This window comes from Hippocampus zosterae, chromosome 20, assembly GCF_025434085.1.
Source record: "Hippocampus zosterae strain Florida chromosome 20, ASM2543408v3, whole genome shotgun sequence".
Taxonomy (NCBI): domain Eukaryota; kingdom Metazoa; phylum Chordata; class Actinopteri; order Syngnathiformes; family Syngnathidae; genus Hippocampus; species Hippocampus zosterae.
Window position 1 is genome coordinate 508,817 of NC_067470.1, and position 27,939 is coordinate 536,755.

The 27,939-nt window shown below is 57.2% G+C and overlaps 3 protein-coding genes and 1 long non-coding RNA gene across 6 annotated transcripts; all 4 read left to right on the forward strand.

Annotated features, from left to right (window-relative positions):
* The first annotated feature begins 47 nt into the window (after nucleotides 1-47).
* Nucleotides 48-756, forward strand: LOC127592948 (uncharacterized). Its single transcript, XR_007960271.1, has 3 exons — nucleotides 48-144; nucleotides 478-536; nucleotides 613-756. It is a non-coding gene; the product is annotated as an uncharacterized LOC127592948 (long non-coding RNA).
* A 600-nt stretch (nucleotides 757-1,356) lies between these two features.
* On the forward strand, nucleotides 1,357-4,625 carry LOC127592928 (guanine nucleotide-binding protein G(olf) subunit alpha-like). Its single transcript, XM_052054023.1, has 12 exons — nucleotides 1,357-1,497; nucleotides 1,613-1,685; nucleotides 2,143-2,197; nucleotides 2,280-2,399; nucleotides 2,753-2,850; nucleotides 2,943-2,997; nucleotides 3,079-3,152; nucleotides 3,276-3,334; nucleotides 3,410-3,530; nucleotides 3,605-3,735; nucleotides 3,819-3,886; nucleotides 3,973-4,625. Exons 1-12 carry the CDS (start codon nucleotides 1,362-1,364, stop codon nucleotides 4,117-4,119), a joined length of 1,137 nt encoding a protein of 378 aa, XP_051909983.1. The 5' UTR covers nucleotides 1,357-1,361; the 3' UTR covers nucleotides 4,120-4,625.
* A 244-nt stretch (nucleotides 4,626-4,869) lies between these two features.
* Nucleotides 4,870-21,097, forward strand: LOC127592908 (piezo-type mechanosensitive ion channel component 2-like). The gene is made up of 54 exons (XM_052053980.1): nucleotides 4,870-5,314; nucleotides 6,718-6,816; nucleotides 7,333-7,440; nucleotides 7,543-7,585; nucleotides 7,667-7,787; nucleotides 8,075-8,219; nucleotides 8,414-8,627; nucleotides 8,800-8,947; nucleotides 9,039-9,218; nucleotides 9,305-9,404; nucleotides 9,863-10,236; nucleotides 10,379-10,714; nucleotides 10,790-10,938; nucleotides 11,019-11,097; nucleotides 11,166-11,260; nucleotides 11,368-11,552; nucleotides 11,617-11,774; nucleotides 11,854-12,024; nucleotides 12,100-12,213; nucleotides 12,283-12,483; nucleotides 12,570-12,774; nucleotides 12,920-13,021; nucleotides 13,111-13,288; nucleotides 13,368-13,454; nucleotides 13,681-13,837; nucleotides 13,984-14,080; nucleotides 14,233-14,398; nucleotides 14,464-14,553; nucleotides 14,638-14,726; nucleotides 14,792-14,860; nucleotides 14,934-15,046; nucleotides 15,199-15,331; nucleotides 15,395-15,475; nucleotides 15,721-15,887; nucleotides 15,960-16,282; nucleotides 16,436-16,690; nucleotides 16,758-16,859; nucleotides 17,079-17,235; nucleotides 17,422-17,604; nucleotides 17,725-17,866; nucleotides 17,939-18,035; nucleotides 18,108-18,255; nucleotides 18,328-18,415; nucleotides 18,489-18,615; nucleotides 18,692-18,850; nucleotides 18,934-19,081; nucleotides 19,158-19,346; nucleotides 19,415-19,507; nucleotides 19,588-19,754; nucleotides 19,834-19,950; nucleotides 20,064-20,143; nucleotides 20,229-20,442; nucleotides 20,516-20,657; nucleotides 20,811-21,097. The coding sequence occupies exons 1-54, from the start codon at nucleotides 5,239-5,241 to the stop codon at nucleotides 20,910-20,912; spliced, it is 7,863 nt and encodes a 2,620-aa protein (XP_051909940.1). The 5' UTR covers nucleotides 4,870-5,238; the 3' UTR covers nucleotides 20,913-21,097.
* Nucleotides 21,098-21,718: 621 nt separating this feature from the next.
* On the forward strand, nucleotides 21,719-27,893 carry dcaf11 (ddb1 and cul4 associated factor 11). Of its 3 annotated transcripts, none has more exons than XM_052054004.1 (15): nucleotides 21,719-21,908; nucleotides 22,752-22,959; nucleotides 23,367-23,494; nucleotides 23,574-23,692; nucleotides 24,159-24,223; nucleotides 24,525-24,625; nucleotides 24,816-24,962; nucleotides 25,134-25,188; nucleotides 25,363-25,431; nucleotides 25,630-25,687; nucleotides 25,978-26,163; nucleotides 26,288-26,441; nucleotides 26,561-26,713; nucleotides 26,812-26,918; nucleotides 27,216-27,893. In XM_052054004.1, exons 2-15 carry the CDS (start codon nucleotides 22,766-22,768, stop codon nucleotides 27,285-27,287), a joined length of 1,608 nt encoding a protein of 535 aa, XP_051909964.1. In that variant the 5' UTR covers nucleotides 21,719-21,908; nucleotides 22,752-22,765; the 3' UTR covers nucleotides 27,288-27,893. The 3 variants fall into 3 exon arrangements, 2 of the variants coding, with proteins under 2 accessions (XP_051909964.1, XP_051909963.1); XR_007960239.1 differs by lacking the exon at nucleotides 21,719-21,908 and adding an exon at nucleotides 21,932-22,166 and having other exon boundaries at nucleotides 26,561-26,709; XM_052054003.1 differs by lacking the exon at nucleotides 21,719-21,908 and adding an exon at nucleotides 21,935-22,166.
* The last annotated feature ends 46 nt before the right edge of the window (nucleotides 27,894-27,939 follow it).

Consider the following 27,939-nt stretch of genomic DNA (forward strand, 5'->3'; position numbering starts at 1 on the left):
GTCGATTGGGTTCATCCGTCCCGTTTCTGATCGGCTCTTGACAAAACAGGACTGCTGGCTGAAGGTGCAAAACCAACTTCCCCCGTTGCCCCAAGTACACCGGCAGCACATAGTCTCGCTCTTCGATGACATCTGTCAACTCCGGTGCCAACCGCCGTGACCTCTCCCCATCGACGCTGGTGCAGACCACAGTACACCTGTTGCTGTCCTTTGTGTGTGTGTGTGTGTAGGGTAGATCTGCTTGAAAATTTCCAGAGGTTTCTGTTGGGTCATCTCAAGTGTTTGGAGGAAACCTCGCCGTACGTCGATATGTTTTTGCATGTTCAGGTAATGTAACCTAACCACGCAAAGAAAAAACAAGACCAACCAATTGAGAACGGATCTCGATGGGATTTGAAGCCCGATTTGAAAACGCATCCTGATCAAAGTCGGAGCAAAGGAACCGGATCCGATTGGCAACTTTTTCTTCTCTTTCAGGGTTCCGTCCAGGCGGAGAAACGCCGACTGGAGGACTTTTGTGATCATCACCGGCTGAGGTGACTGCGACCTTTTGAACCCTGCAAAAGTGGGGGGGGTGACTCTAACGGTTTTGGCGTGCGTGCGGCCCCTCAGGTGGAGATCCTCGGACGACGAGAGAGCTGAGCCTGCGTCCGGCCAGGGAGGATCTGCGGATGCCACGGATCGCCTCGGGACGCATGACTCCATTTGAATCGCTCTCGTTTTGTCAATAAAAGTGCATCAGCGATTGCCCGAGTCGACTCTCGTGCGGGCAGCCGCGCCCGGCGTGCTCATTTGCCATCCTGAATTAGGAGCCGCTAGCTGCCCCGTCAGTCACCCTGACCCCCCCCCAAAAAAAATGGGCCAAGTTCACCCTCAAAGGTGTCATAGACAAAATGGAGAGGAGGATGATGAATCTGAAAGGACAAAGCAACGGCAAATAGGATGAGACGGGTCGCTACGCTCAGCGCGTTTGCCTCGCGGGATCGAGCGGACCTTGCCGTTGAGCACGTTAGCTTTAGGTTAAGCGTCAAGCGTCCACCGCCCTGACGTGGTCTCGCTGGCCGTCCGATTGGCCGCGCGTGAAGGAAGCAAAGATGGCGTACGGGGGATGCAGGTGAGGGTGGCGCCGCGCGGTTGTCAAGCAACGGCAAAGCGCGTCACGCGCAACAGAAACGGAGAGTCCCCGCGGAGAAGGCGGCGCGGGCGAGTCTTGCCGAGGAGGCTCTTGAATGCGGAGAGACGGACGGGACGCCGACGCTTCCTGCCTGAAGGAGCCACGCGGGCGCACTCGCACTCGCCGGCGGAGAGTCCCAAGAGCAAAGGTGGGCCAGCGATCGCGCTCCCTGGCCGGGGCCCCGGACATGGGCTGCTTGGGAGGGAAGACGGACGAAGAGCGGCTGGACGAGAAGGTCAAGCGGGAAGCCAACAAAAAGATCGACAGACAACTGCAGAAGGAACGGCAAGCCTTTAAAGCCACGCACCGACTGCTGCTGCTGGGTCCGACTCGCTCGCTCGCTCGCTCTTGTTGTCCGTTTGTCCGTCTCGCCAACTTTCTGCAATCTTTCTCTTACGCGGTCTCCGTCTCCCCCGTGTCCGCCGGCGCGTCTCACAGGGGCCGGCGAGTCCGGCAAGAGCACGATCGTCAAACAGATGAGGATTCTTCATGTCGACGGCTTCAATCCCGAGTGAGTCGCTTTCCACTTTGCTCTTCTTGACAAAAGCCTCCAATGTCCTTCCCGACCTTGCTCGGATCACAACTTCAAGACGGAGGTTGTTCGGACGCTCCAAAGCCTTCATTGAGCGAAAAACGAATTGGACGCAGCCGAGCCGTTGTTGCTCGTTGAAGACGAAGCTTCATCCCAAACATGAAGCTTCGCTAGCTCATGTCGTTTTTGTGCCCGCCATGGAAATCGTCGGCCTAACTGACAATGTTAGGCGCTCGCATTTGGGGGGGGGGAGTTGACTACTTCTGCTTCAGACGGAGGATGGCCCGGAAAGTTGTCCGACCTTTCGAAAGAAAGTAGCACCTCTTTGCAGACGGGAATCAAGATGAGTCCGGCCGGCTGCGTTCAACCTTTTGCGCGTTCGATTGGTGATTGACACGCACTAAAAGCGCTTGTGCGATTTTTCTTTTGTCTCCAGAGAGAAGCGGCAGAAGATTCAAGACATCAGGAAGAATGTGAAGGATGCCATCGTGGTTGGTCACCTGACCTCTGATCGCATGAGCTGCATTCGCTCGGCAGCGCTTCAACTTGTGTGTGTGTGTGTGTGTGTGTCAGACCATCGTGTCGGCTATGAGCACATTGACTCCTCCCATGCCTCTGGGTGACCCTGGCAACCAGTTCAGAGTTGACTACATCAAGGGGATCGCACCTCTGTCTGACTTTGAATACACCGAGGTAACACACACACACACACACACACACACACACTTGAAGGCACCTGGAGAGTTGTTGTTTGTTGTCACCATGTTAATGACCTGATGAAATGAGACCTCTTGGGAGTCAGACCCCAGAGGACGACACACACACACACACACACACACACACACACACACACACACACAGATCTGTGACTGTAAGCGCGTGTCGCCTGTGGCCTCGTTATTTGAACGTCTCCCGGGACACTAAGAAGACAACACGGCTGTCTGGAAACTGTTTGACTTTCTGCGCGGTGCGCTCGCGTGCGGATGAGCGCTTGTGACACCCGCGTGTATGCGCACAGAGCAGTGACGACGCCTCATCTCTCTCAGGAATTCTTTGAGCACGCTCAAAAGCTTTGGTGGGACGACGGCGTGAAAGCCTGCTTTGAACGCGCCAACGAATACCAGCTGATCGACTGTGCTCAGTAGTAAGGCGGCCACGCACGCACGCACGCACGCACCGAGACCTCCGCTTGCCTGTCGCATTCACAATGTGTGTTTGTGTGTGTGCACACCGTAGCTTCTTGGACCATTTGGACTCTGTGAGAAGGGCCGACTACAGTCCTAGCGACCAGGTAATTGAAAGAAACCAAGCGAGCCGTTCGCCGTTCGCTGTCCTTCTTGCTAGGCAGACTCGCTCTGGTCTTCTCCTCAAGGATTTGTTGCGCTGCCGAGTTCTGACCTCGGGGATTTTCGAGACCAGGTTTCAAGTGGACAAGGTCAACTTTCAGTGAGTGTCGGCGAGACGGTCACCGAGCAGTCGGCTAATTCTAATGCCACTCGTGTGTGTGTGTGTGTGTGTGTGTGTGTGTGTGTGTGTGTGTGTGTGTGTGTGTGTGTGTGCCGACTCTAGTATGTTTGACGTGGGAGGACAGAGGGATGAACGCAGGAAGTGGATTCAGTGTTTCAACGGTAAGACAGTGTTTCAACAGGCACACGCGTACCCCCCCCCCCACCCTCAACATCTGATCCGGTCCGATCTGACAGATGTCACGGCCATCATCTTTGTGGCCGCGAGCAGCAGCTACAACATGGTGATCCGAGAAGACAACTCGACCAATCGCCTGCAAGAATCTCTGGACCTCTTCAGATCCATTTGGACAAACAGGTTCTTTGGCGACGGGCCGCCCCGCCCGGCCGTTGTCTCTGGTTCACGCGGCCCCGCTTTGCCATTGGCTGCAGGTTTTTGAAGACCATCTCCGTCATCTTGTTCCTCAACAAGCAAGATGTGCTCGCTGACAAGATACTGGCTGGCAAATCCAAACTGGAGGATTATTTTCCCAAATACTCCAACTACACACTTGCCCCTGATGGTAACACACCCACACACGCACACACACACACACACATGTGGGAAGGAACTTACAGTTGCTGTTGTGTGTGTGTGTGTTTGCAGCTGTTCCAGATGTGGATGAAGATGCCAGGGTGACCAGAGCAAAATTCTTCATCAGAGATGAGTTCCTGGTGAGGAAACACATGTTTAAATGACGACAGGTAAACTTATGTACAATTTCACTTGAAACACATCTGTGTGTGTGTGTTTTTGTCAGAGGATCAGCACGGCGAGCGGCGACGGCAAACATTATTGCTATCCACACTTCACGTGCGCCGTGGACACTGAAAACATTCGCCGCGTGTTCAACGACTGCCGGGACATCATCCAGCGCATGCACCTGCGACAGTACGAGCTCCTCTGATTGGCCGCTGGCCTCGGACTAGTTCCCGCCCGCTTCCTGAACCCAGCCGGCTCATGCATATCCCCCCGTTCACTGCGTTGGCTCCAAAAAGATGATTTTGTAAGCGCAAAACCACGTCTCCGCTCAGCTACGTTTGCCAGGCCGAAGAAGGCCGTGCTCTTTGAATGCCGATTCCGTCGAGTGCCGTGCCGCGAGATGCCACTCGATGGACTTTTTTGGGGCAACACTCGAGTCAAGAGAAACAATGTTTTTGTCTCGAGCACTGCTCAAGATGACAAAGGTGATTTGTTCATCCAGCTTTTATTCCTGTCAGGTAGCTTTCGATCACGGGTGTCAAACTGCGGTTCCCGGAGGGCCGCCGTTTCCCAACACACCCGACGTTGAAGCTGTTCGTTGGAATCAGTGCTGGAAAACGGGCAGGACGGCGGCCCGCCAGGACCCACTTTGGACAGCCCTATACTTGCATGCGATGCTACATACACCATGTTTGCTAGCGCTTGGTAGGCAGTTTGTGCTTGTTCTGGTCAAGGTAAATAAAAGCAGCTGTGCTTCTTAGTTCTTTCAATGTGTTTTCGCGCGTGTGCTGGAAGGTGCACTTGGGGGGGGGGGGGGGGGGCTACGCGACGGACACTTTGGCTTCTTCTTTTGGCAACCAAATCTGCCTGGAACTCGACGATGACGCCCTCCTGGCGGCGCTGATTGGCTGAGCCGGGTGTCTGTCAGTAACTGGGGCGGGGCCAAAGGCGGGAGAGAGGGGGGAAGAAAAGTAGGGGCGGGGAGGCGAGTCTGAAAACATCTGCGCGTCGCCAGTTGAGTTATTTTGGGCCCCCCCCAAAACGAAGGAGGAGATTTCTTCTGAAAGTGACGGCCGAAGACAACCTTTCGCTTCTTCTTCTTTTAGTCTCTTGCTGTTTTTTTGCCGTCTGAGGTGGGAGCGGCCCACGCGTTGGCCGAACGACTTTGTGCGCGCGCCCGCCCGCGCGTGCGTGTGGGCGCGCGAGTGCGCGGGATGCCCCCGGCGGCGGCGGCGGTCCAGGTCCCGGTCCCGGTCCCGGTCCCGGTCCCGTTCAGGCGGACGCACCTCTGACAGTTGGCCCCAGAGAGCAGAAGGGAACCATCATGACACGTACGACCTCCGAAGTGCTGCTGGCCGGCTTCATCTTCCGCTTGCTGCTGCCGCTCGGCCTCACCGCAGGTTGGGTTTCATACTTTTATTTTTATTTTTTGACGTTTTACGTTTCTACGTTGTCGTTACTACGCGACAAACCCATCCGTAATGTTGTTGCTCTTTTCATCTGACATTTGGGCCAGCATGAATAATTCACAAGTCAACTATAAGCCACTTTTTCTCGAGCACATATTGGTGTTGCATGGCAGACATTTTGGAAACCAAAAGGCTGTTTATCGAACCACGACGTCATTGGTGATGGTGGGAAGTGAAGGCCAAGGGGCCACATGTGTTTGGTCATCCGGACAGAAAATGGCCCCTGTTTTCCACGCTCAAGTCAAGCCAAGTCAAGTCGGCTTTTGTTGTCAAATATGCTCCACTTTCCTCTCTCAACCGCAGTGCCAACATTGAACACGCACAGCACGAGCAACGGCAGTCGATCGGCACGTCGTCTTCTCTTCTGAATTTAAACGGAACCATCGTCGTACACTCAAATATTTGCCCGCCATTGCTTCGATGTGGAGCAACTGGATCTGGGCGCGCTTGAGAATAAGTGTCCCGTTGCTTCCGGTCCACTTATTTTTGATTGATTGAATGATCAAACTGTGGAAATCTCGATCCCGTTGATATCGGAGGAGGGAAATCGGCGATTCCCTCCGCGGCGGCACGTGCGCATTTTTACGCCGTCCTTGTTGCCGTGTGAAAACTTTCAAGAAAAAGTTGCCGTCGATAGTTGCCGTGTAATGGTGTATTCCGTGTCGCGTGTATGTTGGCCGCCTTTGAGTCGCGGTGCGATCATCGACATCCCTTGATTGAAAAACAGGACAATGTCCGAAACAATTGATGGCAATTCACTTGCCGCTTGGTACGTGTTGTTGATGAATCGAGTCAATTGTGGCACCTTCACGTGTGATTGACAGGTGAGCGGTCCTGACTGACCCCGCCTTTCGCGAGAAGCCACAATACTCAGACACACTGGATGTCACTTCTTAGCATGTTAGCATGTTAGCATGTTAGCACGTTGGCAACATGAACAACGAAGCAGCTGACTGACGCGTCTTAACATCATGATGTGTGTGTGTGTCTGTGCGTTGGGAAAGTGTAGTTGAGGCCGGAACTTTCTATGGCTGCAGGGAGCCTTTTAGCGCCTCACATTCCAAACTGAGGGGGAGGTGTGTGCGTGTGTGCGTGGTGAGCAGTGTGTCAACACACACACACACACACAAGCAGATGTTGTTACCTGGGAAAGTGCATGTGTGCGCCTGTGCGCTGGGGGCAGGGGGAGCAAAACAAGGCCACGTCGTCTTCCGTGATGTTGTCTTGTGAAAAGTTTCAGGCCACTTCCTTCCCGCGTGTCCTTTCCACGCCGCCGTTTGGCGTTTGATGCACGCCGTTTGCTGCACGCGTGTGACTTTTGGCCGTGTCGACAGGCGCTTTGCTGCGTTTCAACGGCTTCTCGCTGGTTTACGTGCTCCTGCTGCTCCTGCTGCCCCTGCTGCCCCAACCCAACGCCACCTCCCTCAACGCAGGTACCGCCGCCCTGGTGCCACACCCCCCAAGGGGCGGAGTCACACAGCCGCTCCCGCCTTTCACGCCACCAATCTGCAATCATCGTAGCAGTAGCCCTGCAATCTTTCTTACATTCACGTGCAGCCATTTTTTCCCCCTCACAGTGCTTGCTAAAAATCTCTCTCTCTCTCTCTCTTGTTGAATCATTGCTTGAATGGAGGGAAACACAAAAGCCCCTTGTTAATTACTTTGTTAGTTTTTTTTCCAATGGTAATTGGATTTATGAAGGGAACTTGATGAATCGTCGCAGCTGAAAATGTGCCGACAACTGCGTGTTGCTCGGTAAAGTGGACCCGTGGTCCAAAAAGTGGACCTGTGGTCTGGACCCGCGGTCCAAAGTGGCCCGTCCCAGTTGCCCGAGGCGCACAAATCCTTTTCGGGCCAATGAAGCGAAGCGGCGTCGTCGGATGACGCTGTTGCAAAATGGCTGACCCCCAAGGGTCAAAGGTCAAAGTTGGGTGTGATCGCTCTCCTAGGCAGCAGCAATCGCTGCGTGACGGCGGTTTGCGTGTCCAGTTTCCTCTTCCTGCTGCTGCAGACTTTCTTCCAGATCGCCAGCGCCACCCTCGCACCCGAGTACAACTGTAAGACGCGCCCGGCCGCTTCGCGCCCGTCCGTCCGTCCGCCCGCTCGTCGGCTCCGTCTCACGGGCGTCCGTCCGTCTGTCCGTCTGCGCTTGTTTGCAGGCACCTCCTGGCAGAAGGCGCTGAGTCAGCTGGGCTTAGTCAGGTGAAAAAGCGCTCCGAGCGACCGCCGTTTGCGCCCCGTTGTGGCAAGTGTGCATTTTCCTTTGTGTTGAATGCCAATCAGTCTGACGGGAAGCGACGCGGCGTCCGCCGTGCGACAAGTCCTCCCGGACGTCGGCGTGCTGGCGCTGGGCCTGCTGACGTGGAGACTGAGCCTGAGGTCCGGCCCCTCCGCACGCTCGCAGGTCGCCACGCTCTCAACGGCCGATAAGTCATCTCCTCTCCTTTCTTGATGAGATTTCTTGCGTATTATCGTGTAACCCTGTAAGCCATTTGTAAGCATAACCTCGTTATGCGATGCACACGTGCGCGCACCCGCTAATGATCAGACTCCCGGTTGAATGCGCTTGCGCCCGCCGGAGTCGGTTTTCACGGGAGCGGACGTGCTCCGCTTTCTCGCTGCCCGTTTTGTAGGAGGGGCTCGCGACAGGGGGCGCCTGTCGTTGGCGTGACTTTCTCTGCGTCCTCGCAGGTCTTGCGCCAAGAAGGCGAGGGAAGCGCCGGCCGCAGAATAGCCACGGAGCTGCAAGAAGTGCTGGCCAAGACCGGGAGGATTCTGGCAAACGTGATGAGCGGCGGAGGGAAAGTTCTGCTCACACTTTTGCTCGGGCTCACGGGTAAATTGCCCCTTTTGCAGACGCGAGGAGTCGCGCATCCTTTGACCCCCCCCTCCCCCGAACACCTAGGATGCATGTGCCGGTGTGGGTGGATGGGGGAACTCCCCGCCGCCGCCGCCTTGACATCATTTGCCTCTCGCCCGTAATGTTGCGGTAAGGGCGCTAACGAGCGGGGGCCTGTGTGTCCCTCGCAGGTGTGGCGCTGCCGTCGCTCTCCTCCCTGCCCTACCTGCTCTCTTTTCAGCTGGTGTGCACTTGGTGGGCTTGGAGCGGTTCGCTCCCGCCGCCGCTCTTCAGGGCTCTCTCGCTCACGTCACTGGCGTACTCCGCCGCCCACTTCCTGCTCGTCTACGGCTACCAGCTGCCGTGGCTACAGGAGGCGTGGCCTCCCGGCCATCCCTCTGCCAGGTAAGGCGCAAACGCGCGCTACGAGCGGAGCCCAGGACGGGCCCCGAGGCGCCACGCCGAGGACTCGTGTCGAGTCCACGTTTGCCGTCGGGAAAATGTTGTTGGAATCATTTTGAGGGACACGTGGCCGCTCGAAACACGCCTACGCTTATTGAAGTATTCCATTGCGCAGCTTGTTGGGCCTGCTGCCCCTGGTGTCGGTGGATTGCGCCGCTCCCTGGAGGATGCGGCTGAACCCGCAGCTCAGCTGGTTCCACTTTGTCAGCCCTCTGACGCTCGTGACGCTCTACCACGTCGTGGCCGGCTTGCGGAGGAATCAGGTGATCAGGCGCCGAGCGGACAAAGGCAAAGGAGGAAACTTCAGGGCCGATGGCACCAAAGGCAGACTCTGCTCTCGTTGTTCTTCTTCAGCTGCTAGATGGCGGAGGGCCGCGGCGGAGCGACCCAAGGGACTCTTTGGACTCCGGCAGCCGCGACTTCAGCGGCGACGTTATGGCCACCGCCGCCGCCGACGAGGTCAAAAGTGCCGTCGCGGCAGAGAGGCGAAGAGAACTGTGGAGAAGCGCCGGTGGCGCGCGCGACTCCGGAGACGTACGTACCTCCCGGGACGCAAATTGAATCATCATTGCTTTCGGACGAGCCGAACGCGCCCCGACCGTCGTCTGTGCGCCTTTCAGCCTTTGGATTCTTCGGAGAGCCGCTCCGAGTCTCCGGCCCCGCCCACGCAGAGCACGGCCTTGGAGCCGGACACGCCTCGCGACTCCTTCAGCCAATCAGGTGAACGCGAGCGGCGGCCGTTCCGTTCGGGGAAGCGCGAGGTCCAGAACGGAGACGCGGGGCCCGTTGGTGTCGGCGTCGGTCGTCGTCAACGTGACTGCGCTGGCGTAGGCTCGCCGAGATCACCAAAACGCTGTGAAAAGTGGAAAAATAGCAAGGAGAAGGCTTTGAAAGAAATGCTAGCTAGCTGAAAGTACACCTTAAGTGAACGGGACGCACTCAAAGCAGTCCCAGTGAACCGGTGGCACTTGATGCGTCCCTCCGTAGAGAAGAAGGCGGAGGGAGGCCCCGCGGTCGCTCCAGACTCGTAGCGCTCGATGACTCGGCCTTGTCGGTTACCTCGCGATGAGCAAAGAACACGAAAAGGACCCGCTCCGACTCATCAAAACGACAGCGGACTGAAGGTGAATTTGAAAACGGAGCCATGGTGAACTCATCCAACTGTCCTTTGCGTGCAGCAGACACGTCGGAGGAGACGTGCGCGTTTGAAGGCGACGCGGCGGCGGGATGGGGCGGCGAGGACGCGGCGGCCTGGGCGGCCTGGGCGGCCTGGGGCTTCCTCCTGAAGCAGAGCTACATCGGCGCGCTGGTGGCCATGATGGCCTGGTCCATCACGTACGTGTCGTGGCCCACGTGCGCGCTGCTGCTGTGGTCGTGCGCGCTGTGGATGACGCGCGAGCGCCGGCGCCACACGCTGGCGTCCTCGCCCTGGCTGGTGGCCTACGGCAACGCGCTGCTGCTCCTGCAGTACGTCTTCAGCTTCGCCGCCGTCCGGCAGCTTCCGGGCCTCTTTCCCAAAAAGGACGATCCCTGCCGGGAGCTCGCGTCAAAGGTAGCAATGATCATTGCAAAAGGGGAACGCCGACGGGGGAGGGAATGCCGCGGGTCCGTCTCCTGACCTGTGACCTCGCGGCACAATCCAGAAGCAAACGGCAGGCGGCCGCGCGCTGATGTTTTGCGGTGCTTTCGGCCAGCTGCTGTTTCTGCTGACCTTCTGGCTGCTGCTGCGTCAGGCTCGTACGGAGAAGAGCGAGCGACGGGCCGACCCCACGGCCGTCCGCGTGGAAGGCCAAGCGTCTCGGGCGGGCGGCGCCGCTCTTCCCGGCTCTCGCTCTCCAGACCGGGAAAAGTCGCAAGAGATTTCCTACGAGAAAGGAGGCGTGGGGCTGGCGCTGGTGACCGGGATGTTGGTCAAATACTGGATCTACGTCTGCGGCACCATGTTCTTTTTGGTCAGTTTTGAAGGCAGAATGGTCCTGTACAAGGTCATCTACATGGTGATGTTCCTGTGCTGCGCGGCCCTCTACCAGGTCAGGCAGCAGCCGTCCCTCGCCGGCGATGCCCGCATTTGCCGTTGACCGTGCGCCCGCCTCCCCTCCCTGCAGTTGAACTACCAAAAGTGGCGAGCCTGGCTCCGGGGCTTCTGGGTGGCTGTGGTGGTTTACTCCATGTTGGTCCTCTTTCTGCTCTACACCTTCCAGTTCCCCTCGTCCCTCCGCACCTGGACCTACTACACCGGACTCAGCACTGGCAGGTCGGCGCGGCCGCCGGCGCGCCGCCGCTTGGGTCTTTGCGCCAGGCGTCTGTATGTTCCGCTGTCTTGTCTCCCTCCAGGTTGGAGGATCTGGGTTTGGAGAAGTTCTCGGTCCCGGTCCTCTTTGCCAGGATCTTCATCCCCACGGCGTTTCTGCTGGTGCGGATTGACAAACGGGACGGGACGCCCAGCAAATGCTCGCGCTAATGCCGCTTTTCCTTTCGCAGGTGTGCATCGTTCACCTGCAGTACTTCCACGAGCCCTTCCTCCGGCTGACCGACCTCCAAACTGTCGTGGACACGCACAACAGCGCCGTCGCCAGGTAGAATATATGCAAAGCCGCAATCGGAGGTCCTCAGGTTGGCGCGCCATCTTGCGTCACTGGTCACGGTTCGCTCCGCTCGATCGGACGCGTCGTCGTTGTTTCAGGTTAGTCCACTCCGAGGGCAGCCTTGCGGACGTGTCGGCCGGAGGAGCTTCTCGGCTCTTTGCGGAAGAGGAGAAAGAGGAGCGGCCCGAGGAGGAGTGCGGACAGGAAGAAGAAGAAGAAGTGGAGGAGGGAAAGAATGACGCCGGGTCATTTGAGGGCGAGAGCCTGTCGGAGGAGACGGCAGGTAAAGCCAGCCGGTCGGAGCGCCACGCAAGCAACAAGCCGAGCTTTGGCTGCTGTGTCTGCAGTTTTGGGCTCGTGGAGATTGGTGGCGGACCGTCTCTCGGTCCTGTTCCTGCGCCTCCACCTGTCTCTGCAGCGCCTACAGCGCCTCCTCTGGTGGCTCCTGGAACTTCACATCTTGAAAATCGTCTCCTCGTACATGATTTGGATGTCGGTGAAGGAGGTCGGCCAAAGTCGCCGCCGTCGGCCGTGCCGCCGTCCGCGCGCCCGTCTCATCGCCTCCGCCCTCGCCCTCTTTCCAGGTGTGCCTGTTCAACCTGCTGTTTGTGGCGTGCGCGGCTGTTGCTCTGCCCTGCAGGGCCTGGCGCCCCCTGGCGGCCGGGGTCTGCACCGTTTGGACATGCGCGCTGGCCATTTGTAAGATGCTGTACCAGCTCGACATCGTCCAGCCCGACGCGCGCAACTGCACCGCGGTAACTTTCCTTCGTCCGGCCGCGTCCGTCGACGTCACTCGAGATCGAAACCAATGAAAATGCGGCCGTCTTCAGCCAGGTAACGCCTCGACCGACGCTTCTACCTCAGTCTTGTATGCTGCTCCGATCGACCCCGCCCAGTGGGTGGGTCTTCGCAAATATGAGGGAAAACTGCCGGACTATTTGAGGGTGAGAGCGGTCGACGCTTTGGCGCAACCCACCTGGCTCGGCTCGCCTCATCCGAGCTCCTTTTCGCAGCACAACCTGACGATGCTGGCGCTCTTAGCCTTCGAGGTGACCGTTCACAGACACCAGCAACTCTACCGGCTGCGATGCAACAAAGTCCCGCCTCGGAGCAGAACTTTGTTCCGCGACATAGGCAGGCATCACCTGGATCAAAGCGTGCCGAGCTGCGCCAAGTACTTTCTCAATTACGGCTTTTACAAGTTTGGCCTGGAGGTGAGCGAGCGTCGTGAACAATTGTTTTAGGGGGGTGACGGGGGCGGGGGGCAGAAAGGGTCAACTCGCGTTTGTCCGCGTGCCAGACCTGTTTCCTGTTGGCGGTCAACGTGATCGGTCAGCGGATGGATCTCTTTGCCGTGGGCCACGCCTTGGGGCTCATCTGCATCCTGTCCAGGCGCAGCAGGAAGCGAATCGCTTCGGTGTGGCCAAAGTACTGCTACTTCCTGTCGGCGCTCTTGTGCCTGCAGTATCTCTTGTGTATTGGGTTCCCGCCTGCCGCCTGCAAAGGTAAAGGCCCTCCGCCGGAGGCTAACGGGCCGTCGCTCGGCGTAAAGCGCCGATCGGAATCCGGTGTCCGCTTTGCGCTCTGACAACAGAATGGTACTTGCGCGAGCGCAAAAGCTCAAAGCGCCGTCGAAATATGTCCTGGCAGATTATCCCTGGCGGCCCCCGACTTCCAACATGGACTCCAACGTGGTGAAATGGCTTTTCCTGCCAGATTACCTGACTCCTCCAAATCCATTCTTCCTCCTCTGTAAGAAAGATGCTCTCTCTCCTCCTTGAAGCAAATGTCAACCGGAAAAGACATTGTGTGTGTGTGTGTGTGTGTGGGTGCGCGTCCAGACGACTTTCTGCTTCTGCTGGGCGCTTCGCTGCAGCTTCAGGTGTTTGAAGACGAGCGTGACGCCGCCGTCCGGGCGCTGGCGGGTGACAACGGCGAGATGGATGTAGAAGTCGGACACGTATGGGATCCGCCCAGCGGGCTCCATCTCGCCGCCGTCCCCGACTTCATGCTGTGCAGGTGAGCGGCGCGGCGGCCGCGCCCGATCCGCTCCGTCCTCGGCCATCTGCGTCTCTGACCTTCTGACCCTTGGGCGCAGGTCTTACCTGGATATGATGAAGGTCATCATTTTTAGCTACATGTTCTGGTTTGTCCTTACCATCACCTTCATCACTGGAACCACCCGGTGAGTGAGTGAGTGAGTGAGTGAGTGAGTGAGTGAGTGAGTGAGTGAGTGAAAGGGCTCATTTCTGCACCATTCGTGACCCCAAAGCGGACGCAGACCGCTGATGAAAAACACAAACAAAGAAACCAAAAAAGACATCTAGGGGCTTCGCCGAACGTCAGAGCGGAAGATGATGAAGATGATGACGGTGCGCTTGTGTTGGACTTTGTTTGGACCTCCCTTGCAGGATCAGCATTTTCTGCATGGGCTACCTGGTGGCGTGTTTCTATTTCCTGCTGGTGGGCGGAGACCTGCTGCTCAAACCCGTGGGCTCCATCCTGCTTTATTGGGACTGTCTGATCGGCTACAACGTCTCGGTCATCGCCATGAAAAACATCCTGTCCGTACGTCCGCCTCGATTCTCGCTCCTCCGCCAAATGCGCACCGACGGATTGAGGATTCGGACACGGCCCGCTCGCCCGCGCCCGACATTCGCGGATGACGGCTGCGCGCGGCAAATGGCATCATCCGCGGGTGTTTTTTTCCGCAGATCTTGGCCTGCGGTTTCATCAAGTCCTTGGTTGTGGACCGCTGCTGGCTGGTTCAGCTCTTCGGCCTGGCCTGCACCATTCGAGGATACGCCAAGCGTGAGTGCGCCGTCCGTGCCTTTGCCTTTGTTCGCTCGCTGGTGCGATTCCCCGGCCGTCGGCCCGAAGCCCCCGGCGGCTCCCGAGGTCGGAAGGTCAAACGAGTGACGGGCCTTTTTGCCATCTACCGGTGGCGCGTTTGTTCCCGGCAGCTGCGCGGCAGAGCGGTCGACAATGCCAAGTGCCCAGCGACGAGGCGGGAATCATCTGGGACGGCGTGTGCTTCTGCTTCCTCTTGCTGCAACGGAGGGTCTTCGGGAGTCACTACTTCCTCTACGTGGTGCGGGACCTGCGAAACACGCAACTGCTGGCCTCCAGGTAAAACACGGACGCCCCCCGCGCGGGGGCGTATGCGCCTGACGCGCGCCTCGCCCGTTTGGCAGGGGGGCGGAACTTTTTGAGGCGTCCACCGTGAAAGCCGCGCGAGCCAGACTGGAGGTGGAGAAGATGTCCATGGACCTGCTGAAGAGACAGTAAGACGCCGCCGGCCTCCTTTCCGCGCGCGTAAAACGGCGCCGCAAGTGCAAGTCCCCGTAGAACGCCGGTCTGCCTTTCAGGATGGAGAGGATCAAATGCCGCCAGCAGAAGTTCCGCCGAGGAAAAGAGAAAATGCTCCGTCGGAGCCAAAAGAGCCCCCGCGGTGACGGTGCGTAAAGCCAGGCGCCGGCGTTACCGCCCCCCTGGCTCGATCGTAATGGCTTTTCTCTTCAGCTCGGGAAAAGACGAAGGGCAGAAGAGCGTGCGGCGATTGGTGGCGGCCGTGGGCGAACCACGCCTCCGGTGAGTGACGGTGCGGCCGACGCTCTCGCCGCCCCCGACCGCCGTCGCCGTCACCGAGGCTTTACGTCCGCAGCGGCGCGCGGCGGAGACTACTTCCTGTTTGAGAGCGACAGCCAGGAAGACGAAGACGAGCAAAAGGATGACGAGAAGGAGGAGCGGCAGGGTCCCGACAAATCTGCCTTTCAGGTGGCTCCACTTGTCGTCTCCACATTTGAGTTTAGGGCCAGCGTTTGTCCGCTTCTCCTTCTCCTTCTCCCGCGCCGTCTCTTCGGGGCCGAGTCGACGGGTAATGCCGGCGCTTCTCCTTCTCTTGCTCATGTTCGACCCGTGCGGCGCAGTTTGTGTACCACGCCTGGATAACGGACTCCAGGACCGCCCTGCGAGCTCGTCGCAGCCAGAAAAAAGTGACGAAGCGGAGGCCCGAGCCGGAGACGCCGCCTTGTCAGCAAAGCGCCGGAGAGGACCCGGCAGGTATTTGCACTCGCGCAAAGAAACCCAAAAGTCCAGGAATAAAAGTGCGACTCGTTCTTCTAGCGCGCGGCGTGACTGAAGTGACGGAGGAGGAGGAGGAGGAAGAGGAGGAGGAGGCGCAGAAGGACAACGAGGAGGGACCAGGTCGGACGATAGACTCACTCAATGTGGTTGTGGGGGGAGGATTTGAGGACTTGAATTCCTCAAATCATCTCACTTCCGCCGAGAAACCACTCGCCCCGACTCCTAAACTCGATGGCAAGCGCGGGCAAGCGGAATCGCAAGCGCGCAACTCGGCGAGTCCCCTGGCAAACGATGGGCGGAGAAGCAACGCGGGCGAGGCGGGACGGGGCCGGCGGATTTTCAGCCGCTCTCCTTTCACGTTCCAGATACGGTCCTCCGTCGGGCCTCCAACATCCTCCGCTTCTGCTGGGTTCTGTCGTCGGCCCTGCTGGACTCGCTGACCGCTTGGCTGCGCGGTTTGTGTCGCGAACACGCCGACATCTCCGCCGTGCTGCGCGTGGAGCGCTGCATGCTGACCCAGCAGGCCGAGCGGGTACGCCTCCGAGAAAAGACGGCCGCCCAAACGCCGGAGCGTCCGCTTCACGTCCGGCTCTGGCGTTCTCAGGGTCAGGTGCCGTCCAGAGAGGCCATCCGCCGATACGACTGGGAACACGTGAGGCGCGCTTCCGCCCAATTGGGAAGGGACCGCAGCGGTCCCGAGCGAGAGGAGGTGCCGGCGGCGGATACGGAGCGAGACCAGAGCCCGGGAGGGGGAAGCGGATCCGCCTCGGCCTCCGGAGATGAAAGGGAAGCCGACGCCTCGGCGGCGGGCGTTGTGGAAAAAGAGCGGCCGGGGCGCTCTGTGGCTCCGTCCGGCCCACGACGGCGAGCCAAACTGACCAGGATGAAGAAGGTGGCGTCGTCCTCGGATGAGGACGATCTTCCAGGGTAAGTCGATCTTCCGACGCTTCGCAACGCCCAATGGGCCAAAACGCCCTTTGGCTTATTTCAAGCCTTTCTCGGACGATGGGGACTTCCCCCCACTTTCCAAAAACGCACTTCACACATCCCCGCACAAATAAGTGTCTTTTGTTTCCGCAGCGCCGGAGAATCGAAGGAACAGGCTCCCGGACGTGGGCCTTCCGGGGCCGCCTCGCCCCCCTCGCAGGCGTCCCGCGGTCACGCTGTGGGTGCGGACATCCGAGAGCGCTCCAAAGAGAGAACGCGCGAGAACGCGGAGGCGGAGGCGGGATTAAGACGGCGGGGCGGCGACTTCCCGTCCGGAGGCACCTGCGCTTCCTGTCCGTTGGCATCTCGGCCTCGGGAGCTGACGGCGAGCGAGCTTCTGAAGAACAGGCGAGCGCCGACCCGGAGCGTCGACCGGACCCGAGGGGGCTCTGCCATCGGCTTGTCTTTTGTGCAGGACTTTCCACAATGCCGAACTGGAGGCGTCGGACCACTTCTATCGCCAGCAACCGCAGCTACTGCAGCTCTGCTACGCCTTTTACAACATCCTGGCTTCCAGGTAGCGTCCGAAAGCGCCCTCTGACGCCACCATGATGATGATGAAAACGGGAAATTTGACAAAACCAGCATCGCGGCGGTCAAGCCAGACTCATCGGCTGAAGCTCACATCCGGGGGAGGGGGGCGGGGGGACACACGCATGGAGAGGTCACACGTCCGAGCTCGCCGGGTTCTATTCTCGGCTCTCTCCGAACGGCCGCCGTTGTTGTCTGGTCCCAGGTCGGAGACGGTGTGCTACCTGGTCATGGTCTTGAACCACATGGTGTCTGCCAGCTGTCTCACCTTGGTGCTTCCCGTTCTGGTGTTTCTGTGGGCAACTCTGTCCGTACCCCGGCCCAGCAAGACCTTCTGGATGACGGCCATCATCTACACTGAGGTTCGCTCCGCTTCTAAATGCGTTTGCTCCAAAAACAAGGTGGCGGCGCCATCTGGCCGCTCTTTCGCCTGTGGGGTTTTTTTTTTTAGGAAATGGCATATTACCCTTTGATACGTCTTCCCTGTTGTAGGCTCGAGAAAGTCTTCATCTCTTCATTTTTGCCCACCTCGGGCCCATCTCCTGCAGGTCACCATCGTGCTCAAGTATTTCTTCCAGTTTGGCTTCTTTCCCTTCAACCAGAAGTTAGAGGTGGACCGCTCAAAACCCTTCCACCCGCCCAACATCCTCGGGGTGGAGAAGAAGGAAGGCTACGTTCTGTATGACCTGCTGCAGCTGCTCGCTCTATTTTACCACAGAGCCATACTGAAGGTAAACATGCTCGGTGGCGCCGCAGCCGCCGCCAGCACCCCCCCCCCAAAAAAAAAGGGGACCGAAAAACAACCGTCGCTTCTCTTTCTCCTTCCCTCCTCTCGGACCCGACCGAACTAGCGCCACGGACTTTGGGACCGGAACACCCCCGCCGAGCCGGCGCGCGGCCGTGATGACCGGGCGGAATCGAGTCCGGGTGCCGCCCCCACCGACGGGGTGTCCCGGCGCGACGAGAGGCAGGCCTGGCTCTGCGCGCCTGCGGGTGAGCTGGAGCGCACCCTTGCAAAAGCAAACGTGAAGACAAAGCGGACGAAACCAGGTTGTTTTTTTTCAGGCGGTCTGCGTTCCGTCAAACAGCTCAGCAAGTTGGACCTCCTCCAGGAGAAACTACGAGAACTTTCCATCCGGACCAAGCGCTCCTGCGTTTCCAAGTATGCCGAAGCCAAGCCGTGAGCGCTTCCGGCGCGACGGCTCTGACACCTGCGCCCGCCGCGATCTTTCAGCTGCGAGTCTCTTTCCGGACCGGCGCGTGGGTTCCTCCGAGCCCTGGTCCGACCCGAGTACAGCGCCGTGACGGACGTCTACGTTCTCATGTTCCTGGCGGACACCGTCGACTTCATCGTCATCGTCTTTGGCTTCTGGGCCTTCGGGGTAGACTTTTGCGTGGCGGTCACAAAAATTGCCCTTTGAGCGAATTCAAAGTAAAGGCGCTGGCTTCCGTAGAAACACTCGGCGGCCGCCGACATCACTTCCTCCCTTTCGGAGGACCGGGTTCCCGAAGCGTTCTTGGTCATGGTTCTGATCCAGTTCGGTACGTCTTGCCGCCCGAACCGCCGGCCCGGCCGTCTCTTGGTCCGTCTGACTCCGGCGCCGCGTGTCTTCAGGGACCATGGTGATCGACCGAGCTCTGTATTTAAGGAAGACCGTCTTGGGAAAGTTGGTCTTTCAGGTGATTTTGGTGTTGGGGATCCACTTCTGGATGTTCTTCATCCTACCGAGCGTGACCGACAGGTAAATCATCCCGGTTTCCGCCAAGGATCAAATGCGACCCAAGCCGTTTTGACCCAAGAACCCGCCTTCCTTCCAGACGCTTCAATCGCAACCCGGTGGCTCAGCTGTGGTACTTTGTCAAGTGCATTTACTTCGGCTTGTCGGCCTACCAAATCCGCTCCGGCTATCCCACGCGCGTTCTGGGCAACTTCCTGACCAAGAGCTACAACTACCTCAACCTGTTCCTGTTCCAGGGGCAAGTCGCCGCCACCGCCGCCGCAGTCCGCCACTCGATCGCGCCATCGCCCGCCGAGCGCCCGTTTGTTTTGCCCCGCGCAGTTTCCGTCTGGTTCCTTTCCTGACCGAGCTGCGGGCAGTGATGGACTGGGTGTGGACCGACACGACCTTGTCTCTGTCCTCCTGGATCTGCGTCGAGGACGTCTACGCCCACTGCTTCGTCCTGAAGTGCTGGAGAGAGTCGGAGAAGGTGCGGGCCGACCGGCTTCAAAGAGCGAACGCAGAGGCTCCGGCGCGCTAAAGTCTCGTTGCGCTCCGGTCTTCAGCGATACCCGCAACCTCGGGGTCAGAAGAAGAAACGAGCGGTGAAGTACGGCATGGGAGGTTTGATCGTCCTGCTGCTCATCTGCATCGTCTGGTTTCCCCTGCTCTTCATGTCGCTGATCAAGTCCGTGGTCGGCGTGGTCAACCGGCCGCTGGACGTCTCTCTGACCGTCACTCTCGGAGGCTTCCAGGTGAGCGCGCGCTCGCCACGGCGAAGCCTGCCCGTCCTCGGGTGGCTGACGCCGTTTGTCCTCGCCAGCCGATTTTCACAATGAGCGCGCAGCAGAATCAGCTCAAAGACCTGACGGAGGAGGACTTCGGAGCCTTGGTCCGTTCCTACGCCTACACCCCGGTAAGTAAGCTACACCACCCCTGGCGCTCCCGTCGGTCTCGTCGTTGCGGCGGCGCCGGATAGCTTTTCTCCCCCTTCAGAGCGCCTTGCAGTTTCTGGAGGCGTACGGTCACGAAGATGTGACGGTGGCGGAGCTGCAGGGAAGCAGCAACTCTTTGTGGACCATCAGTCCGCCCAGCAGGCGATACCTGAGCCAGGTGCTCCACCTGGACCACTTTCCCCTGACCTTGTCCTGGACGGTTCAGAGGTCACATTTACTTTCTTTTTTTTGGGAAAGTCCAAAGCCCCTCGAGGAAAAAAACTAAACCCCCCCCCCCCAAAACCAGGAACTTAAGTCTTGGCGCAAAGGCAGAGCTCGCATCAGGTAAACACGTGTCCTACCTGAATGATCAGACTCGTTTGGAACTGATCCAGCTGCTGAACGGCACCAGAACACTTCCCGTGTGAGTGACAACTTTGGGCGGGGGTGCACTTTTTGTCACCTACACAAACCCTTGTCAAATTTGCCATCCCAAGCTCAGCCGGCAACCTGCGATCGTGCTGTTTTTGTTTTCAGCCCCATCGAGGGCGTGCTGCCGTCTTTCTTACGCGCTCCCAGCGACTCCAACGCCAAACCCGTGGAGCAGCTCTACGCAGGTTTCTAGTCCTCCTCCCAGATCATGTCATCTCGTCTCCGCGGCTGGGGGGGAAGACTTGATCTTTTTGTTTGCCTTTCAATCAGACGGCCGCTACAAGGGCATTCTGTTGTCCCTGGAGCGAACGGCCAACGAGAACCAAGAGATCCAGGAGTGGTGGATCGTGGACCAACCCTCTTCCGGCCTGGTCCGTTTGGGAGCGAGCGCTGCGACAGACGCCGGGAGAGAGGCGGGCCTTCAGATCTTTGTGTTCAGCGATAAAGTCAGCCCGCCGAGTCTGGGCTTCCTGGCCGGATACGGGTACCGGGCTCGCTCGGCAACGGCGGCGGCGCGGGCGCACGCCGCATTCTTATGTTCCGCTTGTGTCCCGCAGCATTATGGGACTGTACGCCTCCGTGGTGTTGGTCATCGGGAAATTCGTGCGGGAATTTTTCAGCGGAATCAGTCACTCCATCATGTTTGAGGAGCTTCCCTGCGTCGACCGCATCCTGAAGCTGTGCACCGACATCTTCCTGGTACGACGGACTTTCTTCCGCCCGCTCGCGGCCTTTTACCATTTGCCTCGCGGGAGGGAGGGCGCCCCCAAACGATGGGGCGGCTCCCGCTTCCCGTCGTCGGGAAGATGACGGCAAACGAGACGAGCGTCCGATGGGCCCTTTGCGTTTCAGGTGCGGGAGACGGGAGAGCTGGAGCTGGAGGAGGAGCTTTACGCCAAACTCATCTTCTTATACCGATCGCCGGAGACTTTGATCAAGTGGACCAGACGCTGACGGGGTGCCGCGACGCCGTCCGCGCCCAATCGCTCCGGCGGCAGCTCCCCGCCCGGAGGCTGGCGTTGGACCACTTCGGCAAGACGGCGAACCCCTTTCTCGTGACTCGCCACTTAGTCCCGCCTCTGCCAAGTCCAATCTCAAGTCTGAAATGTTAATAAATTTGTGAAGCGCTGCATGTTCAAGCCGCGATGCCATCAGATTTAGCGCTATTACGCTCCATTCGTGCATTTGCGTGCATTTGATTTTGGCTTCAATGGCAACGAAACCAAAGAGGAAGTTCCAATCGGCGTCCTTTCAAAATAAAGTCGCTTCCCAGTTCAGAGGAGCCCTAAATAGCCCTCCGGTTTGTACGGCAGATTACTCGCTCGTGTTCATCAAATCGTTCCTGTGATTACAGTATTACGATAGAAAGAGCACGTGAAGGCTGGCTGCAAAATCCAACGAGCCTCAATCGATCGGACATGTCGACCTTTATTGCGAAAGTATGAGCGGTAGCGCGAGCTGCGTCGTCGCCACTTTGCCAAAAGTCAGCTCGTTCCACAACCCCGAAGCCACCAAACTAGTGATGGGAATTCCGGCTCCTTTTAGAGAGCCGGTCCTTTTGGATCGGCTGCCTAAAAAGAGCCGACTCTTTCGGCTCCCAAATGGCTCCTCAGTTTTTTTTGTTGCTTAAATTAATTTAATACCAAAAATAACGTAATATTATGCGTGTGTGTGTGTAACCCTCCCTTGGGAGCCGAATCCCATCGTTCACTTCAAAGAGCCGGCTCTCGGAATCGGCTCGTTCGCGAACGACACATCACTACACCAGAGGTAGACTTTTGTAAACAACATGGCGTATTACCGACTGGCCGACGGATGAAGCGCCGTGCTGCCGACCTTGGGATTTTTCATCAACCACGAGACCTTCTCATGTCGATTTCGACCCAAGCGACACAACGGGGCTAGCGACCGGGGAGCGGTGTCAAGGAGAGACCGTTGGACATCCGAACGGTAATGTGCACGTCAAAATCGTTAGCATCGGGGGCTAGCTCACCCGAAGACCAGCTCGCCGAGCACGGAAAGCGAACGGCACAGGGGCCGCTTCCTGGATATGCTTGCGAAACATGTCAAATGAGGAGATGGCCGCAACCAGTTCGCTCAAATTAGAAGTCTCCAAGCCGCGTCGCTTCGGTGGTACCGAATTCGCTCGCTGTCCACTGATTTCAAGTGACGCACGCCTTGACATTGTTTTGTTGTTTACAGCTCGAGGTAGGCAGGAGACGTTGTTTCCCGTCGGCGCTTTAGCCACTGCAAGGCCGTGGTGTTGGATCATTGTATACCCTTCCCGTGCCATTGCTAAATTACATTTTAGGACTGTCAGCTAGTCCGTCCCTCCGCCGTCGTAAATTGAACCAGGCTTTCATCACCGATCAAGAACAGTTCCTCACAACCATCTTAGGAACGTCAGGTCTTCTTTGGGTTCAACTGCCTTCCAAATGAACTGGCTCTCTGGCCTTTATGGCAATTTGGAGTTTCCTGCCTGCAGATTCGTTTTCTTAGTTTTTTTTTTTAAGAGAAAAAAAAAACTCTTTCCGACCTAACAGTCTGTTACTTCAGCCTTTGTGTGAGCTGTCACTGCTTCCTTGTGACTGGAAAAACAGCTGACCGTGTCGGGGAAACCTTCAAAATAAGGATCCCCGACGCGGTCAAGGATGCAAAGCAGCCCTCCACCACCGTGGTATCAATACATTTCTATTAAAATCCAATCGAAATGGCAGTTGATGAAGGAAATGTAGTTGAACGCCCGGTCCGACCTCACTTGTCATGTTAATGTCAGCGCTTTGTTCCGGACAGGTGCTCTTCAGTCTATGGGCTCTCAGTCCAGTTCTGGGATGTCTGGTGGAAGGGGATCTACCAGTGGCAACCCAGTTGATCAGTCCGAATCAGAAGAGCAAAACCAGAGCAGCAGCAGCAGCAGCAGCAGCAGGCAGCAAGGAGACACAGTGTCAGCTTCAGAAGAGGACGTTGATTTAGCTGAAGTGCTGGCTTACCTACTGAGGAGGTGAATTTGCTCGACACTCATACACTGAACATCGGAGCAACTCTTTGGGGCGCAGTTTCACTGTAAAACTGACATCTTTACCGTTTTTGCACGGCGCCTGCAGATTTTCGAATGTTAGCGTCAAGATTCACAACTTGCCTTTTTAAGAATGGCGCAAGATTACAATGACAGTGGCACCTTGGGAGTCCCGCTTTAGGCATTTTTCCATTTTGGACCCGTTGCTTCTTCACATTTTGTGAAATATACTTTATTTTTTAAAAAATGTCCTCTCTTTTGCGAGCCAAAGCCAAAAGTCAAAGTCGTTTCTAGTCTAGTAGTCCAGTCGACCAGTAGCGACACGGTGGGTGGCGGCCCGTCGGCGTTGTGAAGGTCCCCGCGGCGACGCGCAATGGTTTGCGTGTGTGCAGGGGCCAGGTCAGGCTGGTCCACGGCAGCGGAGCCACGGGGCTGCAGCTGGTCCAGTCGTACTCGGACTCCGATGAGGACAGCGATGGGGCATGGGAGGGTCGGCTGGGCAGCTGCTACAATCCGCCCGGTAAGCTCGCCGGAGAGAAGCCGCTGCCAAATCTTCTGGGCGACTGTCCGCAATTGTGACTCCCGTCATACCTTGATAGTGGACACCCAGCCTGACACGCATGTGGTGGACCGCAGTGAGATCCGTACTCAGATCCTGATGGCCACCGCTTCGTCTGATGTGAAAGGCAAAACAAGTTTCACGCACATGCTGACAGAGGTGAGTCACAAAGCTCTCATGCCACGCTCTCTCTCTCTGATCGTCCCTTACGTTGGCGGACCAAAACCGACTTCCGTCAGTGTCGGCTCTTTCTTTTTTTCTCATCTTCTGCCATTTGTCAGCCAAACGGGCGACTGTCGGTGACCGTCTGACGGCTCTCTCTCTTCGAGAGACGTCAATGGCTCAATCGGCACGGCTGGAGAATTTACGCCGTGTCGGTCGGCCCGGTGGGGGCGGCTGCGGCTGATTATGCGCCGCTTTGAATGCAGGAAAACCCCCGCGTTGAGAAATGACTGATTTTTGCAACATATGAATTGGCATCTTGTCTTTGGCAACGTCCAGTGCGCTTGACTTCAAGTTGAGTTCCCTTCCGGTGGACTCCGCTTTTGCCGCACATAAAAATGGCCCGTCAACACCTTGCGGTTGTTCTCCGCGCTCATGTGTGTGTTTTTGTCTTTTTGATTAGAGGGCGCAAGGAAGATGTCGAGGCTCCAGCTTTTCCCACGGAGAGTGCAGCCGCATCCGCTCGCAGTGAGTCGCTCGTAAAAAAAAAAAAAAGCCGACAGCCCGTTTGGAACTTCACTCGGACTACGTTTCATAGCAAAGAGGCTTGATTCAATTGATGAGGCTAATCTACATTCATAAACAAAGTTCTGACGGTTGAATGTGAAGGCCGAACCTCACTGAGCGGCCAAGATCTAACAAATGTTGGTTTTTCCTCAGGGTTGGTTCAAGGCTTGCATCATTGATCCACTGTGCTTTGATTTTTTTTTTTTGTGGTGTGTGTTTTCGAGGAGAATCACGCCGTCCGTCGCTTGTGTTTCCACCCTAGTTTCCTGCCAAACTCGGTCTCTCAGAAGGCTACGTACCACCACAAGGCCTTCTGTGGCGTCTACAGTGAGGATGGCAACATGTTTCTCTCTGCCTGCCAGGGTAAATTTCCCAAAGCACACCAAAACTGAAAGACCGCAATTGTTTCGACCGCGCCGGTGCCCAAACAACGGCCCGGGGGCCACATACAAGTCAACGATTGCCCGAAAGGGGAAACGTTGACATTCCCCGGCGCATGGCACACCGTGACATGTGACGCACGAAATACGTCTCCTTCCCTTTTGCGCTTCAGATCAGAACATCCGCTTGTACGACACGAGCAGAGGACGCTTTCTACTGCGGCAAACGGTCAAGGCTCGGGATGTCGGCTGGAGCGTTCTGGACGTCTGCTTCATGCCGGACGCGCGACACGTGCTTTACTCCAGCTGGTCGGACTACAGTAAGGACAATCCACTCTGCGTGCCGTGTGCATTCCTCAACGAGTGCCCGCCTCAGATGGCGCGGCAAGCAAACAAGCAAACCAACTCGCTCTTGGAACCTGATTGAAAAGGACATTTTGTCATTTGATTGCGAATCTGGAAACATCGGTCTGTCTGTGTTTCCCCCGCAGTTCATCTGTGCGGTATCGACGGGGACAGCGAAAATCACACGGCCTTGGACCTCAAGTGAGTCCCGCCCCCTCCTCGTAGAAACGTCAACTTTTGGCCCCCTTTGCCATCCGCCATCATCAGCCTTTTTCAAAATGGACGGGATGACGACGCGTTGAGATTTTTGCGCCTGGTACGCTCGACTGTTGCCGTCAATGAGCCCGTTTGCCTGTCTGCTTGGGTTTTTCGTAGTCCCGATGAGAGGAGGTTCTGCGTCTTCTCCCTGGCCGCGTCCACCGATGGCAAAGAGATCCTGGGAGGGTGAGTGCAGTTGGCTTTTCCGCCTTAAAAACAATTGTCGGTTGGTTGGTTTGATTTTTCTCCCGAGTCGGAATGGTCCTGTCATTTTGGAACGTCATTCCTGCTTGTTGAGTACAAGGAGCTTGTGAATGAATAGACGGACGCGTGACACCAGTTTGTTGGCTCTCCTCTCCTCTCCTCCTCCTCCTCTCCATTCAGAGCAAATGACGGCTGTCTTTATGTCTTTGACCTCGAGCAGAATAAAAGAACGCTGAAGGTGAGTGCTGGCGGGTCACGTCCACCCTGTCTGTCGAGTCAAGGTGAGCCAAGACTCGCTCTGATGCGTTGTGGTGCTTATTCAGAAGATCAGATCAGCAAACCTTCATTTGTCTCACGATGGAGAAATTCCCAATTGGCGGCGGCAAAATGATGATAAAATGAGGTCGTTTGGGGGATCAGCCGTACTCCCTATCTTGGATCACCACTCGTTGGCAGGAGTGGCTTTGCTCACGTCTTTTTCTTTTGTTGCTCCTCTCCGACGCGTGACTTTTCCCTCCCCTGTGGCAGATTGATGCCCACGAGGACGACGTGAATGCGGTGGCGTTCGCCGACAGCTCGTCCCAGCTGCTCTTCTCCGGCAGCGACGACGCACTCTGCAAAGTGTGGGACAGGAGGACGCTGCGGGAGGATCGGCCGCAGCCCGTCGGACAGCTGGCGGGACACCGCGACGGCATCACCTTCATCCACAGCAAGGTGCGGGCGACGGTCCCAGACCACCTGGACCCTTGGGGGGGTGGGATTTGCAATTGACAGCATGCATCAGCAAAGTATCTGCATGCACAAAATAAATCCGTTGTCGCCGTTTGCGCCGTGGCAGGGCGATGCGCGTTATCTGATCAGCAACTCGAAGGACCAGTCCATCAAGCTGTGGGACGTGAGGAAGTTCTCGCCCAAGGAAGGCTTGGCGGCCTCGCGCCTGGCCGTCACCCAGCAGAATTGGGATTACCGCTGGCAGCGTGTTCCCCAAAGAGGTATGCGCCCCGTGCGGACCACCGGCCGTCCTTTCCCTGCCGCGATGCGACATTATTCACTGTTATGCAAGTGCTAAGAAAATGTACGAGCAGTCCATGTACTGTATGTTCCGTGGCAGCCCTGAGGCGACACAAGCTGGCCGGCGACACTTCGGTGATGACGTACCGAGGCCACGGCGTCCTGCACACGCTCATCCGGTGCCGTTTCTCACCCGAGTTCAGCACGGGCCAGCGATTCATCTACTCCGGCTGCTCCACCGGCAAGATTGTCAGTGAGTGAAAGCTCTCTTTTGAGCAGCGCTCTCGCTCACGGAGTGCGTCATCTCTTCTTTTTTTTCTTTCTTTCTTTCTTGCACGTGTCCTTGCACAGTCTACGACGTGCTGACGGGCGCTGTGGTGTCTAAGTTGTTGGGTCACGGCGCCTGCGTGAGGGACGTCACGTGGCACCCGTACGAAGACGTCATCATCAGTAGCTCTGTGAGTGGCAAGTTGCATATTTATTTCTGTAGCTCTTAACCACAAAAAGAGTGCGCGTGGCCACGGTTGACAAATATTCACGACATCACCAACCTTAACTAAGTGGCTGTTAATAGGGGCCGATTTTTCAGGCGATTGAGACTTTCCCTCAAATTGGGAAAAATGATCTCTTCTGACCTGGCAGTCCGTCAACAACTTCAACGATGGCACATACACTTGAAAAACGGACTCAAGTACTGGAATGAATGAGCTGCGAGGAGCCAGTAAGAAGTGCACTTTTGCTTTATGCGTCCGCAGTGGGACTGCGCCGTGCAAATGTGGGAGCATCGGCAAACGCACCCTCTGGATGAGGAGCGGGAGAGAGAATGACAGCCTGGAGCCGGCGCAAGAGGGAGGACACAACAAATCCTTGGCCTTGCAGAAGGAGCCCCCCGGCACACCGCCCCGCCCCACCCCCGCCCCCAATGGCTGTCACGATCACAATTGTAGAGGGAGATGCTCGGGCACCATAGAGAGACGGAAACCTCGACGCTCGCTTTTGTCACAAGCTCAACTTTTTCCCTTCTGGCCTCTGACCCTTCGGTGCCGAGCCTTGAATCGACTTCACGATTGAGCTTCTCCACTTGCAAGTGAAACCATATTTGAACACGGTGAGGAGAAAATGACCGGCAATTCCGTATAAGTTGTACAGTATTCTATCGGCGTGGACGCTCAGTCGCAAGTGTGTGGCAAATCCGTCGGCTCTCGTCTGTTTTTGGAGGGGCCACATTCTGCCCAAAAGAGAAAAGTTTCCCATTCAAGGCTTTCATGCGCCCGTGAGTGCGCAATGCCTGCATTAGATGTGCTCTTCAATTCTGTCCTCGAATCATCGTGGACGAATCGCCTTGTGGATCCCCGGTCAGAAACCAGCTCTTGACAAATGAATTATTTTTAAAAATACACTTTGGTAAACATGAATAAAATGGGTGTTCATAATTCTGTCCTATCATCGATCCAGTGTGTGCGTGCGCAACAACTGCAA

Excerpts from the sequence above, each read along its gene's own strand:
- LOC127592928 (XM_052054023.1), top strand. The coding sequence starts at position 1,362 with ATGGGCTGCTTGGGAGGGAAGACGGACGAAGAGCGGCTGGACGAGAAG. Across the intron at positions 1,686-2,142 it reads GTCGACGGCTTCAATCCCGA|AGAGAAGCGGCAGAAGATTC; the intron begins GTGAGTCGCTTT and ends TTTTGTCTCCAG. Across the intron at positions 2,400-2,752 it reads CTGACTTTGAATACACCGAG|GAATTCTTTGAGCACGCTCA; the intron begins GTAACACACACA and ends CATCTCTCTCAG.
- LOC127592908 (XM_052053980.1), top strand. The coding sequence starts at position 5,239 with ATGACACGTACGACCTCCGAAGTGCTGCTGGCCGGCTTCATCTTCCGC. Across the intron at positions 11,261-11,367 it reads CACAACAGCGCCGTCGCCAG|GTTAGTCCACTCCGAGGGCA; the intron begins GTAGAATATATG and ends TCGTTGTTTCAG. Across the intron at positions 14,554-14,637 it reads ATGGACCTGCTGAAGAGACA|GATGGAGAGGATCAAATGCC; the intron begins GTAAGACGCCGC and ends TCTGCCTTTCAG.
- dcaf11 (XM_052054003.1), top strand. The coding sequence starts at position 22,022 with ATGTCAAATGAGGAGATGGCCGCAACCAGTTCGCTCAAATTAGAAGTC. Across the intron at positions 25,688-25,977 it reads AGAATAAAAGAACGCTGAAG|ATTGATGCCCACGAGGACGA; the intron begins GTGAGTGCTGGC and ends CCCCTGTGGCAG. Across the intron at positions 26,442-26,560 it reads GCAGCGTGTTCCCCAAAGAG|CCCTGAGGCGACACAAGCTG; the intron begins GTATGCGCCCCG and ends GTTCCGTGGCAG.